This window comes from Zootoca vivipara, chromosome 9 (assembly GCF_963506605.1).
Source record: "Zootoca vivipara chromosome 9, rZooViv1.1, whole genome shotgun sequence".
In the NCBI taxonomy this organism is placed as follows: domain Eukaryota; kingdom Metazoa; phylum Chordata; class Lepidosauria; order Squamata; family Lacertidae; genus Zootoca; species Zootoca vivipara.
In genome coordinates, this window is record NC_083284.1 from 10,503,167 (window position 1) to 10,519,199 (window position 16,033).

General features: G+C 46.5%; 1 protein-coding gene across 8 annotated transcripts in view; it reads left to right on the forward strand.

Annotated features, from left to right (window-relative positions):
• SHROOM3 (shroom family member 3) overlaps positions 1-16,033 on the forward strand; it is a 232,742-nt gene that overhangs the window by 167,595 nt on the left and 49,114 nt on the right. For 5 of the 8 annotated variants that reach the window (XM_060278375.1, XM_060278377.1, XM_035114001.2 and 2 more), the window contains one exon: positions 15,895-16,026. The exons of the other annotated variants lie outside the window; for them this stretch is intronic. In XM_060278375.1, the coding sequence (XP_060134358.1) occupies positions 15,895-16,026 (132 nt within the window). The remainder of the gene's footprint in view (positions 1-15,894; positions 16,027-16,033) is intronic. 8 annotated transcript variants of the gene reach the window in all.

A 16,033-nucleotide genomic window follows, 5' to 3' on the forward strand; every position in this document is an offset into this window, starting at 1 on the left:
GGGCTGATGGGAGTTGTAGTTCATCAACACCTGGAGGACCAAAAGTTCCCCACTCCTGTCTCATATGGAGGCATTGGCAGGAGACACCCCCTCCCATATTCCTTTGGTCCAAGGGAACTGCTTAGCATGCTTAGCTTGGGGGATTATGCTCTCATCTTCTTACTAAATCTTGTGTTACTTCCTCCTCCTTTCTTGTCCCCCCCCCCTTTTCCCTTAGCGCACTCCTTCTTTCAGATTCCCTGCCTCTGGAAATCCATGCTGCTCCTCCTTTTTATCCCTGGATTTTCCAGGTTTGTGTTTCTTTTGCTGGGCGTCACTTTTAATATCTCATTCTCACTTCTTCGGCTTCTTCTGTTGCCTAAGCTTAGTAGATTGTAAACCTTTGGGCAAGGATCTTGTTTCTCTTTTCGTAATTTCTTTTTTAAATTGATGAATCATAGTCCTCAAAGGTGTTGAACTGAATTTACTAAAGGGGAAAGAAGGGGAGGAAGAAAGAAAAAGTAAAAGAAATTGTGATAAGTTGCACAATTTTTTTTTTAATAAAATCATTGTCTCTTCTTACAAGCATTTATTGGGATGGTATTGCCAGTCCACAGGGACCGTACCACTGCAGTGTTAGAAACTGAGATATGAAAGCCTAGAAGCTAAATGGCACCTTTAACCTAGGTCAGGCACCCCCAAACTTCAGATGTTTTGGACTACAACTCCCATGATCCCTAACTAAGAGGACCAGTGGTCAGGGATGATGGGAATTGCAGTCCAAAACATCTGGAGGGCCAAAGTTTGGGGATGCCTGGTCTAGGTGCACTTTTTTATATCAAGAATACAAAGCTGAAAATGAATGAATTGCAGCTAAAATTCATGTTCATTTTTCACATGGTCTAGTCCTTCCCCTGCCCATCCTCCTAATATTCTTAAGAGGGTCTCTTTTCCAGTCTTCAGAGAGTAGCTGGAAGTGGGGGGGGGCAGGAAAAGGTCCTCCTTTCCTTCCATTCTGCAGTTTTAATCTGAAATCTTAGGCACAGTACTGGGCCCAGGGCTCAGAAACTACTCACCCTAATGAAATTCCCTGTTGCAAAATGCGCCTAGAACAATGGGAGTTTCGAACACTGTGCACCAGGTCAGTTTCAGACCAGGAAGCTGCTTTAGACAAAAAAGGCAGACTTTTACCATCCTAGACAAAAAAAGCAGTGCTGAGGATTCCCAGTTACAGTATTTTGTTTTTCTCCCTTGCCTGCCAGGCAGCAGTAAGGCTTGCTGCTATGTAGCAGTCATGTAGCTTGCTGACAAGGTTTACAAAGCCATGCAGAAAAGCTTCACACCTGCTTAATGGCTTTAATGTCTGGCAGGTTGGTGTTTCAAGGGAACAGGGTCTTGGCTATTATAAACAACTGCAATTGCAGCCCAGTGAGACTGAAAGGCCCATTGCATTTTTCTAGAGGTTTTCCTGCAAGCTAATCTCATGGCTATGATCAAATTTTGTATTTCCCTTGTTCGGTTCCCATTTGCGTAACACTTTGCCTGACCAAGGCTTCTGCAGAACTCAAAAGCTTGCCACGCACTGAATGAAATTTGAGTTGGTCCAATAAATATATTGTTCTAAGATTCCTTTGTTTTTTACATTTGTTTGCTCTTTCAGTCTGTTCTGCCGCAGACATAGCCAAGGTCATTTGCAAAAATTGCTAATGTCACAGATGCTTTAGTTGAGATGTTTGCATTGCTGGATGTCGCCTGCCCCCCCCTCTTCCAACTCCTGTGATTCTAATTCCCCCTTGTGTGTGTGTGTGTGTGGGGAAAATTACCATTCACTTTCCTGCTGTGTCACAAAATGCTCCTCCCTTGTCCTTCAGAAAAAGTAGACCGGAGAAAGCAGTCCTTGCACCATCTGTCCCCCTGTCCCTTTAAGAGCCTGCCTTAACCTTGAGGCATGAGGATAGAGAGAGTTAACAGCAAAGTGCTCTATCCTTAGCTCACTTGCTTGAACCCAGACCTGATTGGGCACAGATATTAGGACAGTGATTGACATTGTATAACACAAACCCCTGCAAGAGTAGGGTTAGGGTATCATTTCCCATAAAAACAACAATTCCTTTTTTGTACCCCACCCATCTGACTGGGTTGCCCCAGCCTCTGTGGGTGGCTTGCGACAAATACGCAAAGACACAACAGAATTTCACACAATATAAAAATGTCCTGATACAGAGCTGCCTTTAGATGTCTACTGTTGTTTGTATAGCTATTTATCTCTTTGACATCTGACGGGAGGGTGTTCCACAGGGCAGAACCCTTCCAGGTATAAAAATATTTGCCATCTCTTAAGGGGTGTCTTATCACCTGTTTGTGTTTATGTGGTGTGCACTGTGGTCTAAAACCACTGAGCCTAGGACTTGCCGATTGGAAGGTCGACAGTTCAAATCCCCGCAATGGGGTGAGCTCCAGTTGCTCGGTCCCAGCTCCTGCCAACCTAGCAGTTTGAAAGCATGTCAAGGTGTAAATAGGTTACCGCTCTGGTGGGAAGGTAAACAGCATTTCTGTGTGCTGCTCTGGTTTTGCCAGAAGCGGCTTAGTCATGCTGGCCACATGACCCGGAAAAACTGCCTGCGGACAAACGTCGGCTCCCTCGGCCAGTAAAGTGATATGAGCGCCACAACCCCAGAGTCATTCATGACTGGACTTAACTGTCAGAGGTCCTTTACCTTTTTAACCATTTATATGAATGGCAGCACGTGGGTTCTCCGAGAAAAATCTCTATTGGATGTAAAAGAGATACACTGCATGATTTTACGCGGGCTCAGATGCAACTGATAGCAGTAGGTGAGCCTTTGAACTACACATGTTGGAGGACACAGCACTTAATTCTCAGCTAGGTAACAGCCCGTCTGTGCTGCAAAGGCCTCTCTTGACCTCCATCTCAGAGTGTTGCTTGGGCCATTGCTGCATGATGCAGGCCGCATACCTGCAGATTGCTGGGAGCTAGTAGATGCCAGTGAAAGAAACTTGGGTCTAGCTCCGGGTCCTGCTAGCCACTGCAGTAGACTCTTATTTCACCATGCAGCTATGGTTCACTCTGTGTTGCGTCTGCCAAGCAACAGTTGCTAAGAATAGCACGGTCCTATCTCAGTATCGCTAGTAATTTAGACATGCAGGACAAGAAGTGGACTATTAGTTCCCCTGCCTCCACTCTAGCCACTGAAGAGTGTTGTATAGTTCAGCCGAGCATCGGCTCAGGGTTCGATACCCAATTGCTCCTGGCAGGGTTGGGAGACAGATTCTATGCAACCCCAGAGAGCCATTGCAAGTCAGTGTAGGCCAGTTGTTCTCAAAGGGAATGGCATAAGAGGGTGGCAAGTGTGGCAGGAAGATTCAAGGACAATCAAAGAAACACTTAAGCATTTCAGTGTGGTGTAGTACAGCATAGTACTGTATAAAAACAAATTATCTGTAGGATAGGGACAGATTCCTTTTCAAAACAGCATCATGTAAGAGCTGTTGGACAGTGGAGCGGTCTCCCTCGGGAGGTGGTGGACTCTCCTTCCTTGGAGGTTTTTAAGCAGAGGTTGGATGGCCACCTGTCATGGATGCTTCAGTTTAGATTCCTGCATTGCAAGGGGTTGGAATAGATGATCCTTGGGGTCCCTTCCAACTCTGCAATTCTCTGATTCTATGCAATACAAGGACAATCCTAGTTGTTGTTTATTTTAGGAATCATTCATGCTCTTATTTAGCTGCATTGTTTTATACTTTCTGAATGCTCCATGATAATATTATAGTTGTATTCTGTGTTATAAATCAAGCTCTGCTAGGAGTTGTTTCTTTTTGTCTTCCAATGTTTTTCTTAGCAATAAAAAAATTGGTGTGTGGCGAGCAGATTTCTATTCTGAAATGTGGCCCAGAGGGGAAAAAAGGTTGAGAACCACTGTCAGCCTGGAGAGCTCAGTTGGCTGGAGCATGGTGCTGATAATGCCAAGGTTGCAGGTTCGATCCCCATATGGGACAGCTGCATGTTCCTGCATTGCAGGGGTTGGACTAGATCAGGCATCCCCAAACTGCGGCCCTCCAGATGTTTTGGCCTACAACTCCCATGATCCCTAGCTAACAGGACCAGTGGTTGGGGGATATGGGAACTGTAGTCCAAAACATCTGGAGGGCCGAAGTTTGGGGATGCCTGGACTAGATGATCCTCTGGGTCCTTTCCAGTTCTATAACCCTGTGATTCTAGACAGTAGTGAATTAGATGGAGCCATGTTCTGCCTTGTTGTTGTTTAGTCGTTTAGTCGTGTCCGCCTCTTCGTGACCCCATGGACCGGAGCACGCCAGGCACTCCTCTGTCTTCCACTGCCTCCCACAGTTTGGTCAGACTCATGTTCGTAGCTTCGAGAACACTGTCCAACCATCTCGTCCTCTGTCGTCCCCTTCTCCTAGTGCCCTCCATCTTTCCCAACATCAGGGTCTTTTCCAGGGAGTCTTCTCTTCTCATGAGGTGGCCAAAGTATTGGACCCTCAGCTTCACGATCTGTCCTTCCAGTGAGTGCTCAGGGCTGATTTCCTTCAGAATGGATAGGTTTGATCTTCTAGCAGTCCGTGGGACTCTCAAGAGTCTCCTTCAGCACCATAATTCAAAAGCATCAATTCTTCTGCCTTGCCATAAGGCAAAGGGCAAAGGATGCCCTCCTAGTTGGCAGCAGTAGTATAGTGCGTTCAGCAGTCTCCCACAACCATCTGTCCCAGGAAGTTAAGGGGTAAACAGCAGCGGCAGAATAGTGAAGTAGGATTGCTATTCCCCATTCCCCTCTCTGCCTTTTTACAGCTGCCGGGCACATAGACATTCAGCAGCCGTTCCTGGCATGGAAATAAATGCTGGGAAGAACTTTGGCTGCTTAATAGTTCAGTCTGCTATTAAAGGCGCAGGAGCACGGCCAGTTTCTTTCAAAAAAAACTGGCAAGGCTCTTTGTGGGAAGAATCTGCAGCTCCACAGTGAAACAGTGACCTGTGAATGACTCTCAATAGCAAGGTTGAAATGCCTTGCTTGTGCAGACGGCGGCGGTTATCGCAGAACAGCAACTTGTGAGAGAACCAGCTCCGGATTTGGGTTGTGCAAATCAGTGCTTGGAACAAGGATGGGGACCCTGTGGTTCTTCCATTTTTTTGCCGGGCTACAGTTTCCATCATCCCTGGTTCTTTGGCTGTGCTGACTGGGGCTGTTGGGAGTTGGAGTCCAGCAATAGATGGAGAGCAACAGGTACCCAATTTAGAGGTTACCATGGACCAGAATTATTCAGACAGCAGAGGTTTTATTGTTGAAGACGAATGTGTTTGTGTCTGTCAATGGGGGCTGTCATTCACAACCATGGGTGATGTTCTGCTTGATCCGTGATGCACTATTTTCACTGGGCATCATCAAGGCCTTATCAGTCTGTCTTTTTAATGGAACGAGGACAGCTTTGCAGGTTGAAGAACACCTCTGGAATATGCCCGTCCTTTCCCAAGTGGCAAGGTTCCAAGTGTTGAGCATTATGTTTCTCTTGGATCAGAGAGCACTGGAGACTTGGCATGTCTTTGTAATCTTTGTTGGTCCGTTTTCAAGTAGGGCATAATGGAGGCAAGTAGACACCCTGCACCAGGTCTCCAAAGAGGGGTGACTAACCTGCAGGGCTCCATATGGCTTTGGATTTCAGTTCCCACCATTGCTAGCTGTTGGGTGTGCTAGGCCAACCCCCTGCAATGCAGGAATCTTGCCCGCAGCCGTCCGTAGGTGGGCTCGAATCACCAACCTTCTGGTTAACAGCCAGACGCACTGAACCCCTGGACTATTCTTTAGTTTTGGAAACAAGGGGCAGATCCAGTCCCATACACACATAAAGCACATGGCTTCCTCCAAAGAATCCTGGGAACTGTAGTTTGCTAGGGGTGTTGGGATTTGTAGCTCTGTTAGGGATAAACTACAGTTCCCAGGATTCTTTGGAGGAAGTTGTGCACTTGAATGCATTTTATGGTGTGCAGATCTGCCCATGCTCTCCCAGCTACCTCGAGCCACCTGCCAGCCCTCTGCATCAGGGATGGGAGTGAGGAGAAAACTCCTTTTTGCATTTAATTTTTAGCAGTGAAAAAAGAATGGCCTTCCTGTTAAGCAACCATGTAAGAGGGGCTGCGGTCAGTTAGAATTTTGATTGATGAGAAACATGGATAGCCTCATTCATGGGCTTTTAACATTAATGAATGAAATGCAGTGGACACAAACTGAAAAATTGTCAGTTGCCTTTGCAGTTACCTGCAGTCTCATTAGTCTTCTGGCAGCGGGCTTTGAAGTGAACGCAGATCAGGATGCAGCCACATATGGATTTGATACATAGACCCTTTGATCTTTTTGAAATGTTGGAGATATATATATATTGCAATGTTTTAAGTGCACTCAGGGATGGAGGCATGGACACATTAGCATCTAGATTTTGGACCAATGCCAAGTAATCGATGCACACAATATAGTTTTTCTTGCTACTTTCCTCCTCCCAGGAGTTGCCATCGACAGAACCTGTCTGGAAAGAGCTCCTTCTTGCTTTCATATTTTGTCCAGGAGGGACTCCCCCCTTTGAAGGGCTATCCATATTATTGCCAGATGTGGTGCCAGTGAAAATAATGCCTTTGCTGATGAGATTTGTCTAGCCATTTTGTTGGAAAGATATGGTTGAATCGTTTTTTCCCATGAAGATGGGAGCTATGCATAGCTGCCAAGTTATCCCTTTTTTAAAGGGATTTTCCCTTATGCTGAATAGGCTTCCTCGCGAGAAAAGGGAAAACTTGGCAGCTATGGAGCTATGCGGTTTTACTCCGAGAGGCTTCCCGCTCCATCTGGGGCTGTGGTTAGAGAGTAGGCCTCCTTGATGATTTGCAAACATTCAGAGGCACATGACATACCACCTGCAAAATGCAGCTGGTAGCTAGAAATGCGCCGTTTTCACAGTAGCACATGGCACTAATAAAGAATCTTTTAATGCATAGTGGGGTGGGATATGTTAGTAAAGTATCAGACGGAAATGCCGTTTCGTTTGTACACATATGTTTTTAACTGGGTGAAATTTGCAAGAGAGAATTTTGAACCCTCTAAAGTTTGCCATTGTAACAGAGCTCATGTCCCTCGTATGATCTTTTTAACTCTATGTATTTGCACTTGGATATCCTGTGCCATCGTTCTGCATAAGGTGAATAAAACCCAAAACAATAAAATAGCAACAAATTGCAGGCAATAAATTATAATGATGATGATAATAATAATAATAATAATAATAATAATAATAATAATAATAATAATTTATTAGGTAAATTTAGATGGCCAGGGGCTCCTGACCATCAGGTCCAGTCGTGTCCGACTCTGGGGTTGCGGCGCTCATCTCGCTCTATAGGCCGAGGGAGCCGGCGTTTGTCCGCAGACAGCTTCCGGGTCATGTGGCCAGCATGACAAAGCTGCTTCTGGTGAACCAGAGCAGTGCACGGAAACGCCGTTTACCTTCGCGCTGGAGTGGTCCCTATTTATCTACTTGCACTTTGATGTGCTTTTGAACTGCTAGGTGGGCAGGAGCTGGGACCGAGCAACGGGAGCTCACCCCGTTGCAGGGATTCGAACCGCCGACCTTCTGATCAGCAAGCCCTAGGCTCTGTGGTTTAAGCAACGATAAATAAAAATGGGGAAAAGGAAAGTTGTCCCAAATGTAACGGTGAACTGATTCTGGCCTGTAAGTAAGCAAGCAAGTGTTCAAGGATGTCGAAAAGCCACCTGAGGAAGGGTTGAAGCAAGTGGTGTGCGTTGCCACTGGTGCATAAAAATGCATCAAGTTTGTATGTTCTCTTATACCAGCAACATTCTAAACCAAATGTTCTTTTATTTTATTTTTACATTTATCAGTATATACTGATGTTTTGAGACTTTAGGGGGTCTCCAAAAGAGTTTAAAAGTTGCCATGACTACCACAACAAATATCTTCTTCTAAGAAAGGGATTATATGCATTTGTTTTGTGGCTGAGCTAGTGCTATGCAAAGAGCTGAAAATCTACAGTTGCAACCTGGAGAAAGTAAAGCTTTATCTACAGCTGCAACCCCTTGCATAGTTACTTGGGAGTCAGCACTGTGGAACTTGCAGGGATTTACCCATGAGTAAACATGCATAGCTTTGGACTGCGGGACCCACAGAAACCAGTGGGGCACAAGCGCTTAACTGAATTCAATAGGATTTAGGCTAACCTTCCCTGGATGCCATCCCATACAGTTAAGCCCAAGAAAGCATTTACAGAATGTGTTTGTACAGTAAATGTGTGTGGCATGAAATTCCAAAGGCACAATGGGAGCAGCTGGTATAAATAACAGTGAACAGCTAGAAGTGATCTCTGTAGAGAGAGAAAACATTTCAAATGCTGTTGCCAACATTGAGGGGGACGAGATGGGTCAGTAGGATATAACTCAGTCTGAAATAGCTCCTGAAAGCCCTTATTTCGTGTGTTCAAAGGCAGGACAAATGCTCGCCTGTTCTTTTCAGGGATGAACACTTGCAATCGTTGCTATGAATAGGGCTGTTCGTATCTGGCCATGCGCCATGAATGCACGGAACCCGGCGCAAAGGTTGGAATCCTGAGAACGCCAGCTTTAGTTTATTTTTAATAAAAACTCATCTCGGGCTTTTTTGGGCTCAGTTTAAAAAAATAAATAAATTCAAACACTGGGCACAATGCACTGAGCGTAACTCATCAGGATACCCAACTGTAATAAACAGGGATTGACCCAAGACCACGTCTTGCTCACATTAGTCCTGTCCACTGAGAGCCAGGCTAACCCAGTAGGCACCAGAAACAGCTGCCTAGGGTAGCAGAATTCAAGGAGCCTACAGGCCAGTGTAGCTACTTTCCTCCGCATTCCATGAAAGTGACCTGAATGAAAATCCCTCTTCATTCTAATGGAACAAAGAGAAAGGGCTGCCATTGGCCTGGTTTGCACATAACCCGGTTTGTTTTAATCAAAGTGTGGTCTGTGTTAACTTCATATTGCAGGTGGGTGGGGACTAGGGTGGCCAGTTCCGAGAAAGAACAGGACTTCTGCACCTTTAGTAGTTGCGTAGATGAGGGAATATCATCAGTAAATGTAAGGGACCCCTGACCATTAGGTCCAGTCGTGACCGACTCTGGGGTTGCGGTGCTCATCTTGCTTTATTGGCCGAGGGAGCCGGCGTACAGCTTCCAGGTCATGTGACCAGCATGACAAAGCCGCTTCTGGCGAACCAGAGCAGCACACAGAAACGGCATTTACCTTCCCGCTGGAGTGGTACCTATTTATCTACTTGCACTTTGACGTGCTTTCAAACTGGCAGGAGCCGGGACCAAGCAATGGGAGCTCACCCCGTTGCGGGGATTCGAACCACCGACCTTCTGATCGGCAAGCCCTTGGCTCTGTGGTTTAACCCACAGCGCCACCCATGTCATCATCATCATCAGTAGGTGTACTTATATCATAATGTGGGAACCCAGGGTCTTTGGATGAAAGGGAATGTTGGACGATTCAAGAGAGGCAAAATGAGATACGCACAGTGCATAGTTAAAACTATGGAGTTTCGTACCACAGGATGCAATGATGGCCACCAGTGTGGCTGGTTTTAAAAGAGGATTAGGCAAATTGATGACCTTAAGCCACAAGGACTATGTCCTCCCTCCATGGTCGGAGGCAGTATGTCTCTCAGTTGTTGGCATTTGTTGTTGCTTGCGAGTGCTGTTGCTTGCGATCTCTCTGTTGGCATCTGGTTGCCACCTATGAGAACAGAACCCTGACCTAAATGGGCATTTGGCACAATCCAGCAGGGCTTTTTTATATTCTGATGTAAAAGTGCAGGAGCTGTGCCCCTCCTCGCATTTGGTGAGCTGGAGGCAGGGAAGGCAGGCTGAGTTGTATAGAGAATGCCTTGCCTAGGTCCCCTTCGTAAGTTCATGCATGAGGTGGTAGTTGATCCCTGCTTTTTAGGACTCACTGCCTTTGTGTTACATTCTGTCTGTCTGTCTGTCTGTCTGTCTGTCTGTCTGTCTGATAGGTCTCCCAATACATTTCTAGGTATGCTGTCTCCCCATCATGGGGTCATTAATACATTTGAAAACCCTCCACAGCCACATGTGAAGCAGAGCAATACTTCCATGTTTTGGTGAAGGATTCCCCCCCCCAAAAAAAAACACGGGAGGAGACAATCCCACATTCACCTCTCTAGGCTCACTTCCACCTCTTTATCCTACAGGAAAAACAGTGGATGAGTGGAGTCTGGCAGTAGTTGCAAATCAGGGTAGAACTGAGCTACCTGACAGGAGGAATTGAGTAACATTACCTTAGGATGTCATGTGACATTCCATTTGTGGTACATTCCAGGGACGGCTCTGAAATGGTTCTCCCTCCATCTTTAAGTTGCTAAGAATGCAACCTCTAATTACCTGTTCTCTAATCGCACTTAATATTGTTCCAATTACTTATAATCGTTACTGTTCAGCATTCCATCTAATTTTCTAATGCCCAGATGAAGGACATGACTAGGTTTTTTTTTTAAAAAAAAAATGTGTCAGACGATTAAAAGGGCTCATTTCCAGTGCTCCTTATCAAGAACATCAGCAGTCCTAAATCTTGCTCAACAACTCAGGGATGATCTCTTGGCTGTGTGAGTGAGGTAAACAAAACAACTGTGTGTTTTGGAAAGAGCAAGTTCTTTATTCTACTGTGATGCTTCTTATATTCCCACACCGGGTTACATTTGGATTGAGTTTTGGCTGTGGCAAAGAGAGCCAATATGGTCACGTAGGAACACTGGGCCAGCCATGAAGACCTGTGCTCCAATTTGGGTTCTGCTTCCTGGGTGACCTTGGACCAATCACTACCACCACTACTACTACTACTACTTCTTCTTCTTCTTCTTCTTCTTCTTCTTCTTCTTCTTCTTCTTCTTCTTCTTCTTCTTCTTCTTCTTCTTCTGTCGTTTAGTCATGTCCGACTCTTCATGACCCCATAGACCAGAGCACGCCAGGCACTCCTGTCTTCCACTGCCTCCCACAGTTTGGTCAGACTCATGTTTGTAGCTTCGAGAACACTGTCCAACCATCTCATCCTCTGTCGTCCCCTTCTCCTTGTGCCCTCAATCTTTCCCAGCATCAGGGTCTTTTCCAGGGAGTCTTCTCTTCTCATGAGGTGGCCAAAGTATTGGAGCTTCAGTTTCAGGACCTGTCCTTCCAGTGAGCACTCAGGGCTGATTTCCTTCAGAATGGATAGGTTTGATCTTCTCGCAGTCCATAGGACTCTCAAGAGTCTCCTCCAGCACCACAATTCAAAAGCATCAATTATTTGGCGATCAGCCTTCTTTATGGTCCACCTGGAGTAGGAACTGGCAAACCACTCCAGTATCCCTGCTAAGAAAACTTCATGGACAAAGACAACAGGCACTACCACTTAGCCTACCGTAAAGGAATGTTGTCAGGGCCGTCTTAAGCACCTCTGGCGCCCTGGCGCCGTGGTGCGATGGATCCGTGGTGCGCGTTTCCCAGCGCAATGGGCAGACACAGCGCGGCTGCCGAGGGTGCTGCTGCGTGACAGGCGGGTGGGCTCAGCACGCAGTGCTACTGCCGAGGGCACTGCTGCGCGGAAGAGCGGCCGGAGGGCAGGCGCAGCTACGATGCGCCCCCTGGCAAGCTGGTGCATGGCGCCCTGCGCCACCCAGCCTGGCTGTAGGGCCGGCCGTGGATGTTGTGGGCATAAAAGTAGGGTGTGTGCCAAGGAGATAGTCAGAGATGTTAGGTTATTTGGGCCTGCCCCCAAAAGCATTTTAGGGGGTGGACGGGAAGAAGTAATAACTAAAATTGAATAAATAACTGGACATAGGCTAGCTATGGTTCCCTTAATTCAGTTATTTGGTTATATAAAATAGATGAATTTTAATAATAATAATAATTGTATTAGAGGATGGGAGAGCTAATGCAGCTTTTAGTGATACCTGCAAGATTGATTCCCTATAGCAACTAGATGGAAATAAAAAGACACCGTCATAAAAGACGGGGTCATTAAAATCTGGGACATTCTCTGGTTCTCTTTACCATATATAACCTCTTTGTAGAAAAATGGAGCCTCTTTATAGGTTTTCAGACGACCCCCTATTTCCCAAACAGAGCTATGATTCGCAGAGTCCACTGGGAAGAGGGACTGACGGTTGAACTACTCTGGAAATTGTAGCTGCATGAGGGGAATTGGGGGTGCGTGTCTCCTATCAATTCTCAGCACCCGTAATGAGCCACAGCTCCCAGAATTCTTTGGGATAAGCCCTGACTGTCTAAAGTGGAATAAGAGTGCTTTAAATGTACGGCAGGGGGAAGGCCTAGGATATGCAGATCCCAGGTCAGGTAGGGTTACTTCATGTAACATCGTCACTCTTAATCCTTGACAACAGCCCTGTAAACTAGGCTAGCCTTGCCATCCCAGCATTACAGACTGGACCTGACAGGTGCATTGTTTTGTGTATCCTACCCTTCCTCTCAGGGCAGCATATGAAGGATTATCCTATTTTATCCTCATAACAGCCCTGCAGGGCAGATTAAAGTGGCAGGAAGCAACTTGCTCATGGCCACTCTCAGCTCAGCAGGGATTCATTCATACACAAGTCTTCTTCCTTGGTTCAGCCCAATGCGTTCTTCCTCCCATCACAGTTGGCTCTTGTGAGGTAAAATTTGAAAGTGGGCGTGTGACCTCACGGCAAACATAGCAAGCCAGACCCTTCTCTTAACTGCTCCGTGACCCCTGGTCTGCTACCTAGTTGTTTTGCTGATGGGGGAAAGGCAGCTCGCTTGCTCACGCCAGGTGACCACCTCAAGTGATTTTTCACCACCGTGCACCCTCGGTCACGAACGCGCCAAAGGGCCCTTCCTGGCTTATGCGGAGAAGCAGCGCATGCCGAGCGAGGAAGCTTAAGCGGGCTGGGATTTAGAGGAGAGGCCAAGAGCGCTGAGCAGCTGAAGGCGGATTTGAACCGCAGCCATGACATACGGCAACAGGCTTGCGCCCGGGCGCTGGAAATCTCCCGTCTAGTGGGTGAAAGTCTTGCAGGCGCTGCCACTTTCCTGGCTCTAACGGACGGTGTGGCGGCTTAAAATTCCTGGCCTGGCACGTGTGGAGAGGGGTGAGGGTGAGGGGAGGGTTTGGGTTGCCTCAAAGAAGGCTGCTCTTTCTTTTCCCTCACTGCAATGGAATCTCAGCTATCCGAAGCGTCCCCAAGCCTCGCAGGATGGCATGTGGCTTGAGCCATAAGCCCCCTAAACATAGAACAGCCATGCCAGTACCCTCGTCAGCAGCCCTCTTTTCTTCTTTTATTGATGGGGAGGAAAAGACAGAATGTCTCCTTCTCACGCAGCTTTCTGTTGCGCTGTTTCTCTTCCCTGTTCTTTTACATCCCAGTCTTGAAGATCAGGAGCTTTGGTTCTTCAGCGTAGCATCCTTTTGCTGCGGAAGGTACAGGGAGCAGCCATAGCTCCGTGGCAGAGCATTGCTTTGTGCGCTGTAACGGATTAGCCCCAGGATGGAAGATTTATTACACCCTGGATTAGAAAGAGTTAATCCACCTCCAGCTTAACTGACAGCGCATCGTTTTGGCAGTTGGAAGAGGAAGAGTGGGAGTGTGGTGGCGAAGAGGGAAGAAGAATGGTGTGGGGCCAGGATAGTGGTGGTTTAGGTTAGGCTTGTGGTAACTTGAAGTTAAAGTCTGACAGAGTTAATGTATAATTGTAACTAAGCTTGTAAACTTATGCATCGTTAAGAAAAGAAAAACCTATGTTCTCAAGAAAATAAAATTCATCTTCTTTTTGTGCCAAAGAGTATCGTCTTGGTTATTCCAGCAGCGTATTAAAACTCACAGAGGTGGAGACCCAGAAAAGGGCAAAACTTACCTAAGGAAAAGGGGGTAGTTTGTGTCCTAGAGTCACACAGGAAGGGCAGTATGGTGAAAACCTAGAGTGCCACAAGTTTGCCAGGGTGATATGGCAGACTGATACAGTGGGGATCTGAGTTGAGGGAGCCCCTGTTCTGTAGGCAAGAGCCCTGAGTTCAAATAGCCCTGAGTGTTTGTGAGATCAGGCCACGAAAGCTGGAATTAGAATCTCTTTACTGAGAAGCCCGAAATTGAGTGGTGTATTTTAAGGCGTAAGGAAGTGAGTGGGGGTGCTTTACCCCTGTACCCTTTCGTCTCATAATTTATCGGCAACGTCAGCGAGGGGGTTCGTCGCAAGCCCTGCTTGAAGTCCTGGAGAGCTGCCATCCAACCTTTGCTTAAAAAAAAAAAAGCTCAACAATTTTGGGGCTTAACAACTGTCCGGATTTTTACTTCTCGAAATATGGCAACCCTATTTGCTTTTAGTAATTTTCTCTCTCCAACCCACAATTCCACCTGGTATTTAGCCTCTTTCTGAGGATATAATGGCAGCCACATGTAGCCACAGATAACAGGCCCCCTCCTAGCATCCTTTTTATTTTGCATTCATGATGATTTTGTGTTTGTGGTGTTATTGGGGCAGTTACATGCAGTTTCACTTTCAATACAATGGACGCTCAGGTTGCGAACGTGATCCGTGCAGGAGGCACGTTCGCAACCCGCAGCGTTCACAACCTGTTTGGGTACTTCCGGGTTCGGCGCGGGACACAACCTGAAAAGACGCAACCTGAAGCGTCTGTAACCCGAGGTATGACTGTACTGTTAATACGTGCAAAGGTTGTGGGGCAAACATACAGTCATACCTCGGGTTACAGACGCTTCAGGTTGCAACTTTTCAGGTTGCGTCCCGCACCGAACCCGGAAGTACCCAAACGGGTTACTTCCAGGTTTTGGTGCTCGCGCATGTGCAGAACCACTAAAGCGCGCTTTGTGCAGAAGCGCTGAATTGTGCATGCGCAGACACGGCACTGCGGGTTGCGAACGTGCCTCCTGCACGGATCACGTTCGCAACCCGAGCGTCCACTTTACTGTGCATGTTTCAAGTCTGTGCATGTCTGGTAACTTCATTCTGAGCTCCTGTACCACAAATGTTCTGGTTTGTGGTGGTGGTGTTTTTTTGTCCCGCTTTCATTGCTCTATAGTGCACTGCAACTCCTCCAAACGGCAATAGCGCAGTAACACTGGAGAAGCATTGCAGAATAGCTATGTGGGTGGTCTGATGTAAACCCACCACTAATGCACTATTATTGCACCAGTGAGATGTTGCAGAATAATTCACCTGTGCAAGACAAAACAAAACCCACCCAATCTGGAGGGGTGCAGTCTTTCTGCACTTTGGGGTAAAGTTAGGATACATTATCAATAGTTCTGAAAATACTAAATTGGTATGTGTCTGTTGCAGATTGAGGTTGGTGCAGTATATGTGTGAGCAACCAGGATTGGAATAAGAGAGGGTTGCTGTGTTTTGTTTTGAACTCCCATTCTACTACTGTATTAAGTTCGTGGAAATAACAAACCTCTATCTCAGTTGACCGAGAGTTATAGCAACTGTGGCATAGGACAAGGAAGTAGCATTCAGCTCTATTCACAGCACCCATCTTTAAACTGCAATCCAAACACTCTGCTCCTTCTACTAATGGGTTCAGTTATGGGAGCCATAACTGCCTGAAAACTCTCTCCTTTGACCGCTTTCTTTTTCCTTTTGCACATTTATTATCATTATTGTATTGTTAACACCTCTGTGGTCTTCATACTGGAAGGTGGGATAGAAATACTCAAATAAATATTGGCATCAAGTACGGTATATGCACCTGTGGTCTCTAATGCATTATATTAAAAAGAGAGGCATTATTTCATCCTTGCTGAAGTGTGATTGCACCATCCTCAAGCTCCCTCTCTTTGGTTTGTTTCTTTCCCCAGGGATACCTTTGCAGCAAAAGGACATACTGAGATTACAGCTTCCCGTTCCCTCAGCTCAGAGTGTCTCAGGTCTGACTTGCAATACAGCAAAACACCATGGCCTGCTGGACATAAACTGCGCTTAAGGAACAGGTGAGGA